Source organism: Squalius cephalus, assembly GCF_949319135.1.
Source record: "Squalius cephalus genome assembly, chromosome: 18".
NCBI classification, from domain to species: Eukaryota; Metazoa; Chordata; class Actinopteri; order Cypriniformes; family Leuciscidae; genus Squalius; species Squalius cephalus.
This window is the reverse complement of record NC_137139.1, coordinates 29212966-29229828: the sequence shown is the minus strand read 5'-3', so window position 1 is coordinate 29229828 and position 16863 is coordinate 29212966. Positions and strand designations below refer to the sequence as shown.

The 16863-nt window shown below is 41.9% G+C and overlaps 1 protein-coding gene across 2 annotated transcripts; it reads right to left on the bottom strand.

Moving 5' to 3' along the window:
* Positions 1-1891: 1891 nt before the first annotated feature.
* On the bottom strand, positions 1892-13784 carry zfp64 (zinc finger protein 64 homolog (mouse)). Of its 2 annotated transcripts, XM_079850440.1 has the most exons (6): positions 13617-13784; positions 12096-12251; positions 11882-11998; positions 6400-6462; positions 6046-6297; positions 1892-3847 (listed from the first exon to the last, which is right to left on the bottom strand). In XM_079850440.1, the coding sequence occupies exons 1-6, from the start codon at positions 13636-13638 to the stop codon at positions 2535-2537; spliced, it is 1923 nt and encodes a 640-aa protein (XP_079706566.1). In that variant the 5' UTR covers positions 13639-13784; the 3' UTR covers positions 1892-2534. The 2 variants fall into 2 exon arrangements, with proteins under 2 accessions (XP_079706566.1, XP_079706567.1); XM_079850441.1 differs by lacking the exons at positions 11882-11998; positions 12096-12251; positions 13617-13784 and adding an exon at positions 7801-8475.
* Positions 13785-16863: the final 3079 nt, after the last annotated feature.

The window sequence follows — 16863 nt, the reverse complement described above, 5'->3', positions numbered from 1 at the left end:
CTTCATTTGTGTTCGGAAGATGAACGAAAGTCTTACGGGTTTAGAACAATGAGGGTGAATAATTAATGAAATAATTTTTGGGTGAACTATCCCTTTAACTGCAAACGTGAATCCAAGCAGAGCTAGTGGATTTACAGTAAGTGTGGTGACTTTCATTGTCAAGAAAACACTGTACAATTATACAGAGCTAGTGGATTTAAGTGTGGTGACTTTCATTGTCAAGAAAACACTGTACAATTATACAGTCAATAACTAAAATAAGAATAAAAAATAATAATAATTTCTAAGAACTGAATCTACCGACGCACAACCAGCGCTGAAAATGGCTTCCACGACTAAAAAGCATTTTTCCCTGATACATTCAAGCAGTTCTGGTATAGCTAGCAACCAAGAGGATATTAGCCATAAGTAAAATATGAAATGTGATTGTTGTTGGTTGAAAACCGGTGCAAACAGGTGCTCTCCAGCTCACCCATCCACTGAGAGGAAGAGGTCACAGGCTTTATCTGGTTGGATTAGCTGAGCGTGAGTTTGTGGCGGGGGAAATGGCCTGATATGAGACTGGTGGTCAGACATAAGCACGCACAGGCAAAATGCAGCACTCATATTTCATACGTCTCCATCTGCATCTCTACAACTGCCTGAAAGATCTTATCTCGCAACTGTCACTGCAGGAAACGCGATAGTTCGCATGCGTGTAGGCATTGGTTAACTGCTACAAGGTGGATATCAGCTACTGGCGCGAAATCAAAGATCATACGAGTGTAATATCTGCATGGTGCACTTTTATTTCCTAAATTACACTGAAAACATGAGATAAGAGATGACTGATGCGATGCCTTACCTTACCGAGATCTCTGGCTTTACAGCATTTTGAAGATTGCACTGACATCTACAGGCAAGAAAGGTGTTGCTTGTTAAAACATTTGAAACTTGTCCAACCAATGTACTAGCTAAACTGTATTCTTCTATTCCCATTGTGAAATTCAGCTTGTTCCTTTACCAAATGGGAATAAACCAGCACAACGCCACCGCTTAGTACACTGGCTTTGACTAGAATGAAATAGTTAGTCATAACAAGAATACAACACATGAAGGGATTTTTTTGTGTGTGACAAAAATCCCTATAGATATTAGATGCACGCTATTTGAAAACTAGGCAACACTTTATAAGAAGGTTTCATATGTTGTTAACTACATTAGTTAACATGAACTACATTCTATTATTATAATAATAACATTAATCTTAAGTCAACTCAAAAGTTGAGTAGCCTATTAATATTAATGCACTGAAACTAATGTGAACAATGAATTGTATTTTTATTCACCAACATTAACAAATGCTTTAAAAAAATATTGCTCATAGTTCATGTTAGATAATGCATTATCTAATGTTTGCAAATGAAAAATAAGTAGCCTAGTTATTTAACAAAATTTTATATAAAGGCAACTTACAACTTATTTCAGGGCACAAGCAAGCCGGTCAAGCTTGTGTAGCTAACATTCAAAAGTTTGGTGTCAAATGGATTTTAAAAATGTTTTGGAAAGAAGTCTCTTGTGCTCACCAATACTGTAATTATTTGCAATTCCTGTGTATTTTCAGTCTTCAGTGTCACATGATCCTTCAGAAATCATTCTAAAATGCTGATTTGATGATCAAAAAACATTATCATCAATGTTGAAACAGTTGTGCTGCTTCATATTTTTGTGGATACCATGATAAAAAAGTAAAGTCAGGGTTCTTTCATGAATAGAAGGTTCAAAAGAATAGCTTGTATTTGACATATAAATCTCTTGTAACATTATAAATGTATTTACTTTCACCTTTGATCAATTTAATGCATCCTTGTTGAATAAAAATCTTTTTTTTCTTTTTTCTTTTTTTAAATCTTACTGACTCCAAACTTTTGAATGACTTGTTTCTTGAAGGGTTACTTTTTGGTTACCAGAGCAGTGTTTAACACTAACCACCTGAGAAACAGGAAACACACAAAAACACAACTTAAAAGGTAAAAGCAAGTCAAAAAACTGAAAAAGAAGATTGTTTATTAACCTACTGTAGAAGAGATTTGTTCACATTTGATTTGATGCATTACTTGAAAATGAAAATATGACACCCTGATCCATCATGGCAACCTCTATATGTTACATCATGCCAGAATTATCCAGAATCTCCATAATAACACATTTTCAACTTGTAAGATCAATTCACGTCTTTGTCAAACTCATAATTAGAAGTTAAACCGTTAATTTTATGAAAGCTCTGATTTCCACCAAAATGGCAGTGGCTATGCTTTCTTTGTATTTCAATGTGAATTAAAGAAAGTAGTGATGAAGTATTTTGGTGTCATTACCAACAAACTTGCACATTGATTCATTTCCATGAACACCTCAGAGCCGAACGTCCAAGTTGCCATCTCATAATTACAGGAATTCCAACACAATGTGAATGAAGCATTAGTTGGATAAAGAAACAGGAAAATTAACCAAAAAAAATATTAGGATATCACAGTGACATCTCATGATTTGCATAACTACGAATCACTGATGTCCACTGTGTTGGAGTCTGAAAATATATGGTGGGGAGACAGAGAGTACTTAATAGCCTGCTGGTCTTGTGTTGAAATCGACAGAGGGAGACTATGAACAAGAATGGTCCCCGGTGGACCAATGTCTAAACTGTCTTCAGGCATAGCGTCCTCTGAGTGCTTGGACATGTCCTGAGAAGAGGCACCGTCAATGTTCAGTGGTTCCTTTGTGGCGGCGATCGACGGATTGGCCTCCGTTACCACCGTAACCTCAGTCCCGCCCTCCTGGATGAGCTTGTGGAGGCTTTCCAGGTCAGAGCAGGACGTGATGAAGGTGTGTGTGCCATCGGAAGCTGATGCAGAACAGGAGGCGATGAAGTTTTGAGTGCTAGTCTGAGGGGCGGTTTCACCGGGACTGATTTGAGTGAGTAAAACCGTCTGGTGCCCGAGTCCGCCTTCTGGTGCTAACATGTTGACGTGCTGTATTACAGGGTTCAAAAGCACGTCGTGATCATCCGGACCGAGCAAAACTGCTCCCGCCTTTGCAGCGGAAGCTTGAACAAAAGTAGCCTCCGGTCCTAAAGAGGGTGCCACAATGATCTTAAGATGCGTTGTGCTGTAGGAAGACGGCGAATCGGTTGCAATAGGGGCAAATCCTGCGTTTTCTACGGGTTGTTTGGTAACAGTTTGTGATTCTAGATTATGACTTTGTTGTTGTGCGTTACTGTTATGCTGCCTCTTGTGGCTGCGAAGAGAATCCTCCCTGACGAACGACGCCTCGCACAAGTCGCAACGAAACGCCCGCGTTGCCTCCAGTCTCGCCCGGTAGCGTGAGCTAAGAGGTTTGGGAGGCTCCTCCCCCGTCCCGCCCTTACCCTGCCTGTCCGGTTTATCCGCATGACACTTCCTCCTGTGAATTAACAAATTACTTCGCTGCTTACTAGCAAATGAACAGTGCTCGCATTTAAAGGGCCGTTCGTCCGAGTGCACGCGCTCGTGGATCTTGAGCGCCCCCTTGCTGGAGCACGAGTAACTGCACTCGCTGCATTGCAAAGGCTGGGCCGGCTGGTGCTGGCGGGAATGGTGTCGCAGGATGGCTTTGGTGGAGCACTGGAAGTCGCACTTTGAGCAGCGGAAGGAGTCGGAGGCGCTGTGCTTCAGCTGTACATGCGATTTTAAATTGGCCTTCATGGCACAGCGATACTCACAGAGATCACACTTGTAAGGCTTCTCGCCGGAGTGAACCCGGCTGTGGCGCTTCAGGTCGGAGTTGATCTTGAATTTGGCGTCGCACTGGTTGCACTGGAATGGGGCGTCACCTGAGGAGGAAGCATCCAGACATGTGAACTGAACACAAATAACAATTTTTACAACCGGTTCTGATAATTCACAAAAAAGGAATACTATTTAGGGGCATTCGCACCGGGTAGTTATAGGAACTAGCCACCAGGGTGGTTCTCCAAGAACTAAATTTTCGCCTAGGGCCGTTTTCCTGGTTGCATTCGCAGCTTATTTTTCACGTAAAAGTGTGCGTGGCCATTTGTAAATTTATTGTGTCTGGCTTCCGGTGTCATCCGCTTCCAGTTATTTTAGCTGTACAAAAAAGCTTGTTATGCTGCTTGATATTGCAACTGGTATTTCTTACCCTATTATTTTAATGTAGTGGCTTAATTATAAACATGCTGATTTGTAGCACAAACACTTTTATCATTTACTGCAGTTTGTTATTCTTCTCGTTATTTCCCTATAGCGGCTAATGAACCGGAAGTCTAGCGGAGAACGCTAGAGCCTGAGCACACAGCGCTTCCATTATCTGTCTTTAGTTTACAATCTGTTTAACAGTCCTGTCTAATACGTCATTACATAGAACTGTTATTCAAAGAAAGTAGACAGTATATGAGAAGGCATTAGCGTTTGCCGTGTGGTGGATGTCCAGTGTTGCTAGCTGAGCAGAAATACATAATCATGTTTCGCTTGGTCCCCTCAAAGTTGCATTGGATTTTCTCCTTAGCGTAAAGGTTGCGAGGTCCATCTATCACTGTTTCCCATGTTCGTAGAGTTAGTTAGTGAAGTAAATATACAGGCTATAAACTCTGTTCACAGATTAAAAAAAAAAAAAAGCCTCATTGTGTTTATAATTGTGGTCTTACAAACTATTCAACTATTCATACTAACTCAAACGTTCTGGGAAAATGTTTTAAGATAAAAACTGAAAGAGTTGAAAATTTAGCTTTTTACTTCTGGCGACTGCATTTAGGCTTCAATATTCATGAAAGTTGTGTTCATCTGTGAAAATGATCTTGATGAACAAAACGTGCAAGTATCATAAACTTTTGTTGATCACAGAGCTTGTTTTTAACGATAATCCAAAAGCCTATGGAAAAATCCTATTGGGTTTTTGTCGAGGGAACCAGTGTGATGCTGCCGGCCTACAAAGTGACGTCATACCTGCACTACTCTATTGTGCAGGGTTAGACTCTACTCTGAAGTAGGAGGTGATTTAGTTCCCCCAAAAGGTGTTCCTAGAACTAAAATCGTTCCCAGTTCCTGAGGTGGGAACACGCCAAAAAGTGGGATCTCCCACCATTGGTTCTAGGAACTATGAAAAGTTTCCTCCGGTGCGAAAGCCCCTTTTGTTACCAACATACTAATCAAGCAAAATCAAAAGTGTAATTTTTGTAATGTACAAGGCTGTTTAAAAAAACGATGCTCTTTTGTCATTTTATAAAATTATTTTGGAAAACCTAATGATGTAACTATATAAAATTATATAATTGATTGTGTGTGTTCTCAAACAAGAAACAGGAAAACAGTTTTATCTCATTAATCTTCTAGCAAGTTTCACATGCAAGTGTAAATTCTCAAATATCAGTAGTTCCTGGAAATGGTCTGTGTGGCAGCAAAAAAAAAAAAAAAAAAAAAACTAGAAAAACACTTGATTTTTGAGGTCCTTTTAAAGATTTTAGTTGATCTTGTTTTTTTTTTTTTTTATAACACACACACACTGTATATAATGCATTATATTTACACTCAACCGTAAAAGGCTTGATTCCTCTCAATTCTCATCAAGGCTGTTTTTATTTTTATTTGATGAAAATACAATAAAAACTGTAATACTGCAAGTTATTACAACTTAAAACATTTTATTATAACTTTTGCATTTTAATAAAACGTAATTTATTCATGTGATGGAAAAGCTGAATTTTCAGCATCATTACAGTCTTCAGCGTCACATGATCCTTTAAAAATCATTCTAATATGCAGATTTGCAGCTCAACAAACATTTCCGATTTTTATCAATGTTGAAAACAGTTTTGCGGCTTCATATTTTTGTGAAAAGTTCACAAGAACAGCATTTATTTGAAATAGTAATCTTTTATTAACATTGTAAATGTTTCTCTTATGATCAATTGAATGCATCCTTGCTTAATAAAAGTGTCAATTTCTTTAAAAAGAAATAAACATCTTACTAACCCCAAACCTGAGTGTAACTGGCATAATCCCCTGCTGTCCTCACCTGTGTGAGATCGGAGGTGAACGGTCAGCTGGCTGGAGTTGCGACTGGCGTAGGGGCATATCTGACACTTAAAGGGTCTCTCGTCGTAGTGGATCCGCAGATGCTTCTTCAGGCTACTGCTGTCGGCCGCCGCGTACGGACAGTGCTTACACTTGTGTGGTTTCTCTCCCGTGTGCAAACGGCTGTGGAGATTCAGCTTATCGCGACGACTGAAACGCTTATGACACAGTTCACACTCGAAAGGCCTCTCGCCTGTAGAAACGAGACAGATCTCAGCACTTTAATGTTCATCTGGCTTCATTTTGATAATGTCAGATAAGTGTAAGAAGAACACACAGAATGGAAATTACTTACCAGTATGTGTTAACATATGTCTCTCCATGTCTTTTTGGCCGTACTGAGTTTTGAATGTACAACCTAAGGGCACAAAATGAAATAAAACATATTTTAAGCTCCATATAGCACAGATTTTTAATACCTTAAAGGGTTCCTAGCTCGGTTCTGTCAACACTGCATCATTAAACATCATCGTTTAGCGCCTCAGTACTTGAGCGAGCTCTTAACGCATTATAGTCTTTCATGTCTATTGCGATCTCAAAATTCTAGCCAGGTGATAATACCTAGAATATCAAAATCAACTGCAGGCGGCAGATCCTTCTCCTATTTAGCAGCACCTAAACTCTTAACCTTGTTCGGGAAGCAGTCACACTCCTTCAGTTTAAATCTAGACTGAAAACACTCTTTAAAGGGATAGTTCACTTTGAAATAAAATTTTAGTATGTTTTAGCTTATCTCAAGGGCATCCAAGATGTAGGTGTCTTTTTTTCCGCAGTAGTTTCAATTTTGATATTTTTAGGTCAAACCGTTCTTGTCTGTCAGTCATATAATGCAGGTCTATGGTCACTGTCTCAAAGAGCATGCACAGAGTCCAAATTAAAACAATTCCCCATCGTCCAAATTAAACAATTCCCCATCGTAAATACACATTGATGGCCTTAGACACGAAACGAGCGGTTTGTGTGAGAAAATTAACAGTATTTATATCGTTTTTACCTTTTGTACACAGCCACGTCCAAGTGATCTGAAGGCGCGGGCGCTTCCTATTGTGTGACGTGTGCGCAGACTGGTGCATAGATATATACACTAGATGTCGCCTCGTTCCAATGAACTGCCGTAGCCAAGGCGGCATCTAGTGTACATATCTATGCACCAGTCTGCGCACACGTCACACAATAGGAAGCGCCCGCGCCCTCAGATCACTTGGACGTGGTTGTGTACAAAAGGTAAAAACGATATAAATACTGTTCGTTTTCTCACACAAACCGCTCGTTTCGTGTCTTAGGCCATCAATGTGTACTTACGATGGGGAATTGTTTAATTTGGACGATGGGGAATTGTTTTAATTTGGACTATGTGCAAGTGACCACAGACCTGCATTATCTGACTGACAGACAAGAACGGTTTGACCTAAAAATATCAAAATTGAAACTACTGCGGAAAAAAAGACACCTACATCTTGGATGCCCTTGAGGTAAGCTAAAACATACCAACATTTTATTTCAAAGTGAACTAGCCCTTTAACCTGGCTTACACATAACAAATTATCACATTTCTATAATTCACATCCATTAGATTGTTATGCTGCATAAACTAGGCCAACCAGGAGGACTTCCAATAACACCCAATGTACTCGTTACATCATAAGAAGGATGGCATCTATGCTAATACAAGTCTCTCTGTTTATCCCGAGGTTACCGTAGTCAGCCGTATCCGGTCCGTATCCAGATCAGATGGAGGACCTGTGTCTAGACACGATCACAACGCATCCCTGAATGTCAGAAGAGACCATGTCTACTAGACAATCCCCTGTGAAGACCTCGTCGACACGACAGCCATCGGCACAGAACCTCAGCAAAGACCACAAGAACCAAACAAGTCCTCCGCACAGACCTATGACCAGCTTCAGCTGCATACTGGCATGAGGAGTCCGATCTTCAAGCAAAAGAAACCAGATGAATATTTGAATGCTACTGATCCACAATCTCGGTAATTGTGACTTCTGAATCATAATCGCACCATGTTCGTTCGTTGGCCAGAGGAGAACTGCCCCCCTGACTGAGCCTGGTTTCTCCAAAGGTTTTTCCTCCATTCTGTCACTGATGGAGTTTGGGTTCATTCCCACTGTCGCCTCTGGCTTGCTTAGTTGGGGACTTTTAATATTCAACAATATTATTGATTTGACTGCACTGAGAACTGATGAGAACTGAACTGCGCTGATCGATGACATCACTGTTTTCTGCAGAACTGCTTTAGTTGAAATTAACTCATTTAATAATTGATGATCTTTACAACGAAATTGAATCAACACTGAACTGACTTTAGCGGAACAATGACACTGTTTTCATTTAGAGCTGCTGTACAGCCAAAATGAAATCTATTTGCATCATTGTCTCATTTGCTTTATGCTATGCTTTGAAACAATCTGTATAAAGTACTATATAAATAAAGGTGACTTGACTATGCCCTTTTACAAAGTCTTGATTTTGTTTTTGGTGTCTACTAGAATTGCTTTTCATGCTTAAATATTCAAAATTTTATTTTATTTTTTACATATTTGACATTGTTGAAGCACCATATTTTACATATTTTTTCTTCCCAGTCTGTCAGTAACGCTCAGTTTACTTCCTGTCTCTATGAAGCCCCTCCTTCTGAAAAGCGCTGTGTGCTGTGATTGGTCGGCTGGATCAGTGTTATGATTGGGCAACCGCTTTGAGCGTGTTTGGGAAATGTCAAGCCCCTTACAATAACCATGAGTTTCAACCATAGACTGTAAAAAAAAAGAGGAACGACGCCCCTTCATTCTCTTCCATTGGTGAAAAGTGAAGCCGCCAAAGTCCTAATATGGCACTGACATCTTGCACAGATTTGGGACCCGAGTCTGCGCAGTAGTGAACGCGGGACCCGAGTCTGCGCAGTAGTGAACGCGGGACCCGAGTCTGCGCAGTAGTGAACGCGGGACCCGAGCCTGCGCAGTAGTGAACGCGGGACCCGAGCCTGCGCAGTAGTGAACGCGGGACCCGAGCCTGCGCAGTAGTGAAAGCGGGACCTGAGTCTGCGCAGTAGTGAACGCGGGACCCGAGTCTGCGCAGTAGTGAACGCGGGACCCGAGTCTGCGCAGTAGTGAACGCGGGACCCGAGTCTGCGCAGTAGTGAAAGCGGGACCCGAGTCTGCGCAGTAGTGTACGCGGGACCCGAGTCTGCGCAGTAGTGAACGCGGGACCCGAGTCTGCGCAGTAGTGAACGCGGGACCCGAGTCTGCGCAGTAGTGTACGCGGGACCCGAGTCTGCGCAGTAGTGAACGCGGGACCCGAGTCTGCGCAGTAGTGAACGCGGGACCCGAGTCTGCGCAGTAGTGAACGCGGGACCCGAGTCTGCGCAGTAGTGAACGCGGGACCCGAGTCTGCGCAGTAGTGAAAGCGGGACCCGAGTCTGCGCAGTAGTGTACGCGGGACCCGAGTCTGCGCAGTAGTGAACGCGGGACCCGAGTCTGCGCAGTAGTGAACGCGGGACCCGAGTCTGCGCAGTAGTGAACGCGGGACCCGAGTCTGCGCAGTAGTGAACGCGGGACCCGAGCCTGCGCAGTAGTGAACGCGGGACCCGAGCCTGCGCAGTAGTGAACGCGGGACCCGAGCCTGCGCAGTAGTGAAAGCGGGACCTGAGACTGCGCAGTAGTGTACGCGGGACCCGAGCCTGCGCAGTAGTGAACGCGGGACCCGAGTCTGCGCAGTAGTGAACGCGGGACCCGAGTCTGCGCAGTAGTGAACGCGGGACCCGAGTCTGCGCAGTAGTGAACGCGGGACCCGAGTCTGCGCAGTAGTGAACGCGGGACCCGAGCCTGCGCAGTAGTGAACGCGGGACCCGAGCCTGCGCAGTAGTGAACGCGGGACCCGAGCCTGCGCAGTAGTGAACGCGGGACCCGAGCCTGCGCAGTAGTGTACGCGGGACCCGAGCCTGCGCAGTAGTGTACGCGGGACCCGAGCCTGCGCAGTAGTGAACGCGGGACCCGAGCCTGCGCATTAGTGAACGCGGGACCCGAGCCTGCGCAGTAGTGTACGCGGGACCCGAGCCTGCGCAGTAGTGAACGCGGGACCCGAGCCTGCGCATTAGTGAACGCGGGACCTGAGTCTGCGCAGTAGTGAACGCGGGACCCGAGCCTGCGCATTAGTGAACGCGGGACCCGAGTCTGCGCAGTAGTGAACGCGGGACCCGAGCCTGCGCAGTAGTGAAAGCGGGACCCGAGCCTGCGCAGTAGTGAACGCGGGACCCGAGCCTGCGCAGTAGTGAACGCGGGACCCGAGTCTGCGCAGTAGTGAAAGCGGGACCCGAGCCTGCGCAGTAGTGAAAGCGGGACCCGAGTCTGCGCAGTAGTGAACGCGGGACCCGAGCCTGCGCAGTAGTGAACGCGGGACCCGAGCCTGCGCAGTAGTGAAAGCGGGACCCGAGCCTGCGCAGTAGTGAACGCGGGACCCGAGTCTGCGCAGTAGTGAACGCGGGACCCGAGCCTGCGCATTAGTGAACGCGGGACCTGAGTCTGCGCAGTAGTGAACGCGGGACCCGAGCCTGCGCAGTAGTGAACGCGGGACCCGAGCCTGCGCAGTAGTGAACGCGGGACCTGAGTCTGCGCAGTAGTGAACGCGGGACCCGAGCCTGCGCAGTAGTGAACGCGGGACCCGAGTCTGCGCAGTAGTGTACGCGGGACCCGAGTCTGCGCAGTAGTGAACGCGGGACCCGAGCCTGCGCAGTAGTGAAAGCGGGACCCGAGCCTGCGCAGTAGTGAACGCGGGACCCGAGCCTGCGCAGTAGTGAACGCGGGACCCGAGCCTGCGCAGTAGTGAAAGCGGGACCCGAGCCTGCGCAGTAGTGAACGCGGGACCCGAGTCTGCGCAGTAGTGAACGCGGGACCCGAGCCTGCGCATTAGTGAACGCGGGACCCGAGCCTGCGCAGTAGTGAACGCGGGACCCGAGCCTGCGCAGTAGTGAACGCGGGACCTGAGTCTGCGCAGTAGTGAGCGGGAAGTAAAGGCGGGATATCAAGGTCCCGCCCTCACTCCTGCAGAAACGGTTACTACAAAGTTTACTGTGTGAAATAAACAGTTATGGACATGTAGAAATTAAAGTTGAAGCTCCTCCCGAAAATCCCCCAAAAAGTCAGTTGGTGCCTTGGTGACTACTTCGTTTAGAGAAGCTGTCAATCACAGCTGTCAATCATGACGTCACATTCACGTTTTTCGCATTCCCAAAACCGGACACTTAAACTTAAATCAGCGTGATAAAAATTACCTAAAATGACAGAAAACATCTTTGAAATTGTTTTATTTGAAGTGTAATTTGATTGTTTAGTTTTCATCGTGTCCATTAGGCTTCATGGGGAGGCGGGGTTTATGACCTATACTGGGACCAGCCACCGGGGGGCGATCACGCTTTGGCTTCACTTTTCAGCACTTGTGCAGCACGCTTGGTTTCAACACACTACTAACTAACTCAACCAGGCCCCGCCCCTTTATTTTGCGTATGGCTTGGGGCGGGAATCATTTAAATGAGGAATATTTTGACGTGTTCGTTCCCGGAAAGTCCTCAAGACTCTCAAGGCGTTTCCGGGAGTTCAGAAACAGTTACTGATATAGAGAATGACTACCTTTGGAGTGACTTTGTGCAACTTTGCAGACCTTTTTCATGCTCAAATAGCAACATTACACACTAAAGAAAGTTGAACAAGTAAAAAAGCATAATAGGTCCTCTTTAAAATAAGAAATGCAATGTTGTTGCTGACACTTACCTGAGAATGTGCATATGTGTCTTTTTTGAGTTAGTGCAGGTTTCAGCTTTTTGGAGGGGGTTTTCTGGGCTCTGGTGAGGGTCTTCTTGACTTTTGGTACACATGTCTGAAAGGACTCTAAAAAACGCTTTCATGAATAGTAAACAGTGCAGTCTACTATATGCAGAGTATTTATGACCTTTAAAGTGACATGGTACTTGGAGGTGAAACTCACCACTTGATCCACTGTTTCGGGCTGATATATGAGTCGAGGGGATCTGGCAGCAGCTTTGCTTGTGTGCAAAAAAGAGCTCAACGTTGTTGTACTGCTGTTTGCAGAAGCCGCAGATGTGGATGTCAGGACTCACTTCTACTAATAGGTGGTTTATTCCTGTGAATTAACATCAAATATATAAAAGGGGGAGAAACATTGTAGTACCTTACAGTCAATAAAACTGAAACTGACCAATATAGTGTTGGAGGATTTATGCCTATATATCTGTGGTCTGGTGGCCAATCTTCACTGATTTTACATTCCCTCAGTGAGAGCAGAGTGTGAAGGTTGAATTAGAAGACCAAAAGCATAGCTGGACATCAAATATTGCAATCAACACAACATATTAGGAGACATATCATCTGTGACCAGGACAGCAAGTCTCTGTGGTGTATCGAGAGCCACGGTATCCAGAGTAATGTCGGACGAACCACATCCAACAGGAGTATGTGTCGTTGCAAGAGGAAGATGTCTGAAAGGGCTGTCCAGGAACTAACCCGGATTGTATACGATAAATATAAAACCACAGCTTCCCAACTCACTGCAGAATCAAATGCGCACCTCGACTCTCCCGTTTCCACCAAAACTGTTCATCAGGAGCTTCAGTGAGTCAATATTCATGGTCAGGCTGCTAAACTCAAACCTTTGGTCACTTGTGAGTCGTGCCAGTGCCAAATATCAGTTTCAATGCTGCCAACAGAGTGCAAATCTTAGGGTGTGGACAATGTTAAATATGTATTGTTCTGATGAGTCCACTGTGTTTCCCACATCTTAACACACGGACTGTTTCTGCCAAGAGTGAAGCCATCAGTGATGGTTTGGGCTGCAATATCATGGCATTCCCTACTGTGCTTAAGAGAGTAGGGAATGCTGAATCATTCACCATTCATTTTCATTTTTGGGTGAACAATCCCTTTATGTTGTAAATATCATTCCCAAGACGAATTGATGCTGTATTGGCCTGCAAAAGGAGGCCATACCAATACCAATACATACACCATACCAATACATTATTGTGGTCAAAAACCAGGTGTTTCGGTGAACAACCCCTGTATACATATACATATACACACACACACACACACACACACACACACACATATACATACATACATACATACATACATACATACACATATATATATATATATATATATATATATAGTAGCTAGCATTATATAATATCAAATGTATATAAAAACCATCACTTAACGTTAAGTTTCATTAACTTCAACTTTCATTGTTTGTAAAGAATTTTATTCAACAACGTATGGATCATAAATTAAGTTTATTTTTTATTTTATTTCATTATAAACTAAGGACTTTAATTCTTTAATACATTTATTTAACAGTATTAATATTTGTATAATTTTTGTGATGGTAATTCACCTGTATTGCACAGGGCTTTTTTTTTTTACACATCAGTTTTAAAACAGATTTTTTTTCTTGGGTTTTGTATATAATAATGATATCGCTTTGTACCTTCTCCGTTGAATGTTGCCATCTGGATCAAGATGCCAGCTGAGATTCGATCCGTGAAGTATTTAATAACTTTATTTCGCGTTTGCTGATGTTGTTGTTCTGTGCCTTCTTCATTTCAAACGTTTTTTCAGCAGAGTTCAGAGTTGATGGTTGGTTTTGCGACAGTGTGAACTGCTTGACGGTAAACACTGAAAAGTGAATAGTGAAACAGCGCCTCACCAGTCAGGAGAGAAGCATTGCGTCATCGATAGATCGATAGATTGATAGATTACTGCTCAGGTTTCCCCCCCTTCAATTTGTGTAATCACCTTGTGTCTTTTATAGCTACAAATGCTACTGTAGTGTAAGGATTTTTCTTTAACAGTGATAACAAGCAAGCACTGCCACGAACAGGTTAAGGTAGGTGTAGCCTACATGTTGAATTAAAATAATTGTTTTTTTTTTAATCAACCTTTTCTCATACGGATTTTTGTAAATAATGATTAAGAAAACAGCTGCAAGTATGGGGGTAGAATTGTTGCATTATTTCAAATAAACAGATTGAGATTCACAAATAAATGTAGTTTCACAAAAATGTATAAAATTCACAAATAAATAAAGTGAGATTTGCAAATAATACGAATATTTAGGCCTACATCGTTAATTTGTGAATCGCTGCACGCATTTGGATTTCGAAACAATTCTAGGGTCACATACAGACGAATTCATTCATTTTTGTGAAACTCTACATTTATTTGTGGATCTTATTTGTGAATTTAATCATTTTTTGTGAATCTCCTTACATTTATTTGGAATAATTCAACAATTCTAACCCAAACACAAGGTGTTTTCCCAGTAAATTATGTTTCCTTGGCATTCAGTGTGTATTTCCTTCTTCACTTTTTAGACACCAGGGAAATTCTCATTTAAAAACATAGGGAGTGTGTTATTATATGTGTTAATAATAGGCTACAGTTTTTGCACAGAGCTACAGGTAATCTATCTGTGCTCCATGTAAAATGTTAGGGTTTTTTTTATCAAAAGGCACTATATATATATATATATATATATATATATATATATATATATATATATATATATATATATATATAGTGGAAAGGTTATAAGTCAAGCAATTAAATTTTTTTTGTGCAACTTTGTTTCTAAACTCATGCATTGAGATTTGCATTAAGATTGTGTGTGTGTGTGTGTGTGTCGATTCCCCGCGAGGAAGCATGGAGATGAGTGGCCCTGTCACTTCATTTGAACCCAGCTGAGCTCGACAGCTGCTTAATGGCTGCAGGCTGTCAGAACAGAAGACATCTTAGCGTCGGAGTTTTCATTGTTGACTGTCTAGCAGGATCTGGACTGCAGTTACACGAGATGAACACACGGGGGAGTCCGCGCTCCATCCTTCGCCTTCAAAGAGAATGAGCCGTGAGACCACAGGTACGCTAGACTAGAGCAGCCTTTTGGTACTAAATAATATATCTACAAATTATATTGTTATTATATTTTATTTATTATAATTGTTTTATAACCAATTATTCATTATAATTTTTTTACTTACTGTATTTATTGTTTTAAAATAATTGTAACATTATTTATACAAATTATTCATATATTTATGTATATATATATATATATATATATATATAATATTTTTTATAACATAATATGATATAAATTATATATATATATATATAAATCAGAAATTTCTGTTTTCATCATATAATATATATTATATCAAAAATATTTATATATATATATATAAATGAATATATGAATATGTATATATATATATATAGTATATATATATATTTATATATATATATATATATATATATATATAAATGAATATATGAATAATTTGTATATATATATATATATCAGAAATGTCTGTTTTCATCATAATATATATTATGTTAAAAAAAGGAAATATTGAAAACTTTTTGAATTTCTAAATTATTATTATCATCATCAATTTATACTATTTCAGTACTATGCCAAATATTAATATCACATTGGGCACATCCTAAACATTTTATATAGCCTATCAGAAAAGTCCAGGATGTCTAATGTTCACAAGTTTATTAACAAAACAACAAAAAAACACGTTCACTGCAGTGGACAAAGCCGAATATATTATTCATTATTATTAGGGTGATCCGAGTCTCACAAAACAAAATCATTCAGATAGTATATATGTATCTATCCCCGTTAGCAGAGGACATACTGACTAGCACATTTATTTCTCTGAGTTATATTCAATAAAATATTTACATATAATTCTTAGTCACCTCAGGCCATTCTGCTCAGGTTGTGGTGTGAAGGCTGTGAGTAATCCCACTCATCATTAATTTACGTGCCATTTTTATTCCCTTATGCTGTGATTCAAAGGCAGATCAGATTGGGTTTTTCACATATTGTGAAACAGATGAAATGAAAGGCACCGTCATGAATGGACTGACACTATTAGTTGTAATATGTAAATAAAAAATGCTTTACCACATCAAACATCTAATATATATATATATACACTCACCTAAAGGATTATTAGGAACACCATACTAATACTGTGTTTGACCCCCTTTCGCCTTCAGAACTGCCTTAATTCTACGTGGCATTGATTCAACAAGGTGCTGAAAGCATTCTTTAGAAATGTTGGCCCATATTGATAGGATAGCATCTTGCAGTTGATGAAGATTTGTGGGATGCACATCCAGGGCACGAAGCTCCCGTTCCACCACATCCCAAAGATGCTCTATTGGGTTGAGATCTGGTGACTGTGGGGGCCATTTTAGTACAGTGAACTCATTGTCATGTTCAAGAAACCAATTTGAAATGATTTGAGCTTTGTGACATGGTGCATTATCCTGCTGGAAGTAGCCATCAGAGGATGGGTACATGGTGGTCATAAAGGGATGGACATGGTCAGAAACAATGCTCAGGTAGGCCGTGGCATTTAAACGATGCCCAATTGGCACTAAGGGGCCTAAAGTGTGCCAAGAAAACATCCCCCACACCATTACACCACCACCACCAGCCTGCACAGTGGTAACAAGGCATGATGGATCCATGTTCTCATTCTGTTTACGCCAAATTCTGACTCTACCATCTGAATGTCTCAACAGAAATCGAGACTCATCAGACCAGGCAACATTTTTCCAGTCTTCAACTGTCCAATTTTGGTGAGCTCGTGCAAATTGTAGCCTCTTTTTCCTATTTGTAGTGGAGATGAGTGGTACCCGGTGGGGTCTTCTGCTGT

Excerpts from the sequence above, each read along its gene's own strand:
- zfp64 (XM_079850440.1), bottom strand. The coding sequence starts at position 13,638 with ATGGCAACATTCAACGGAGAAG. Across the intron at positions 11,999-12,095 it reads CCGAAACAGTGGATCAAGTG|AGTCCTTTCAGACATGTGTA; the intron begins GTGAGTTTCACC and ends AGCGTTTTTTAG. Across the intron at positions 3,848-6,045 it reads TCACCTCCGATCTCACACAG|GTGACGCCCCATTCCAGTGC; the intron begins GTGAGGACAGCA and ends CTTCCTCCTCAG.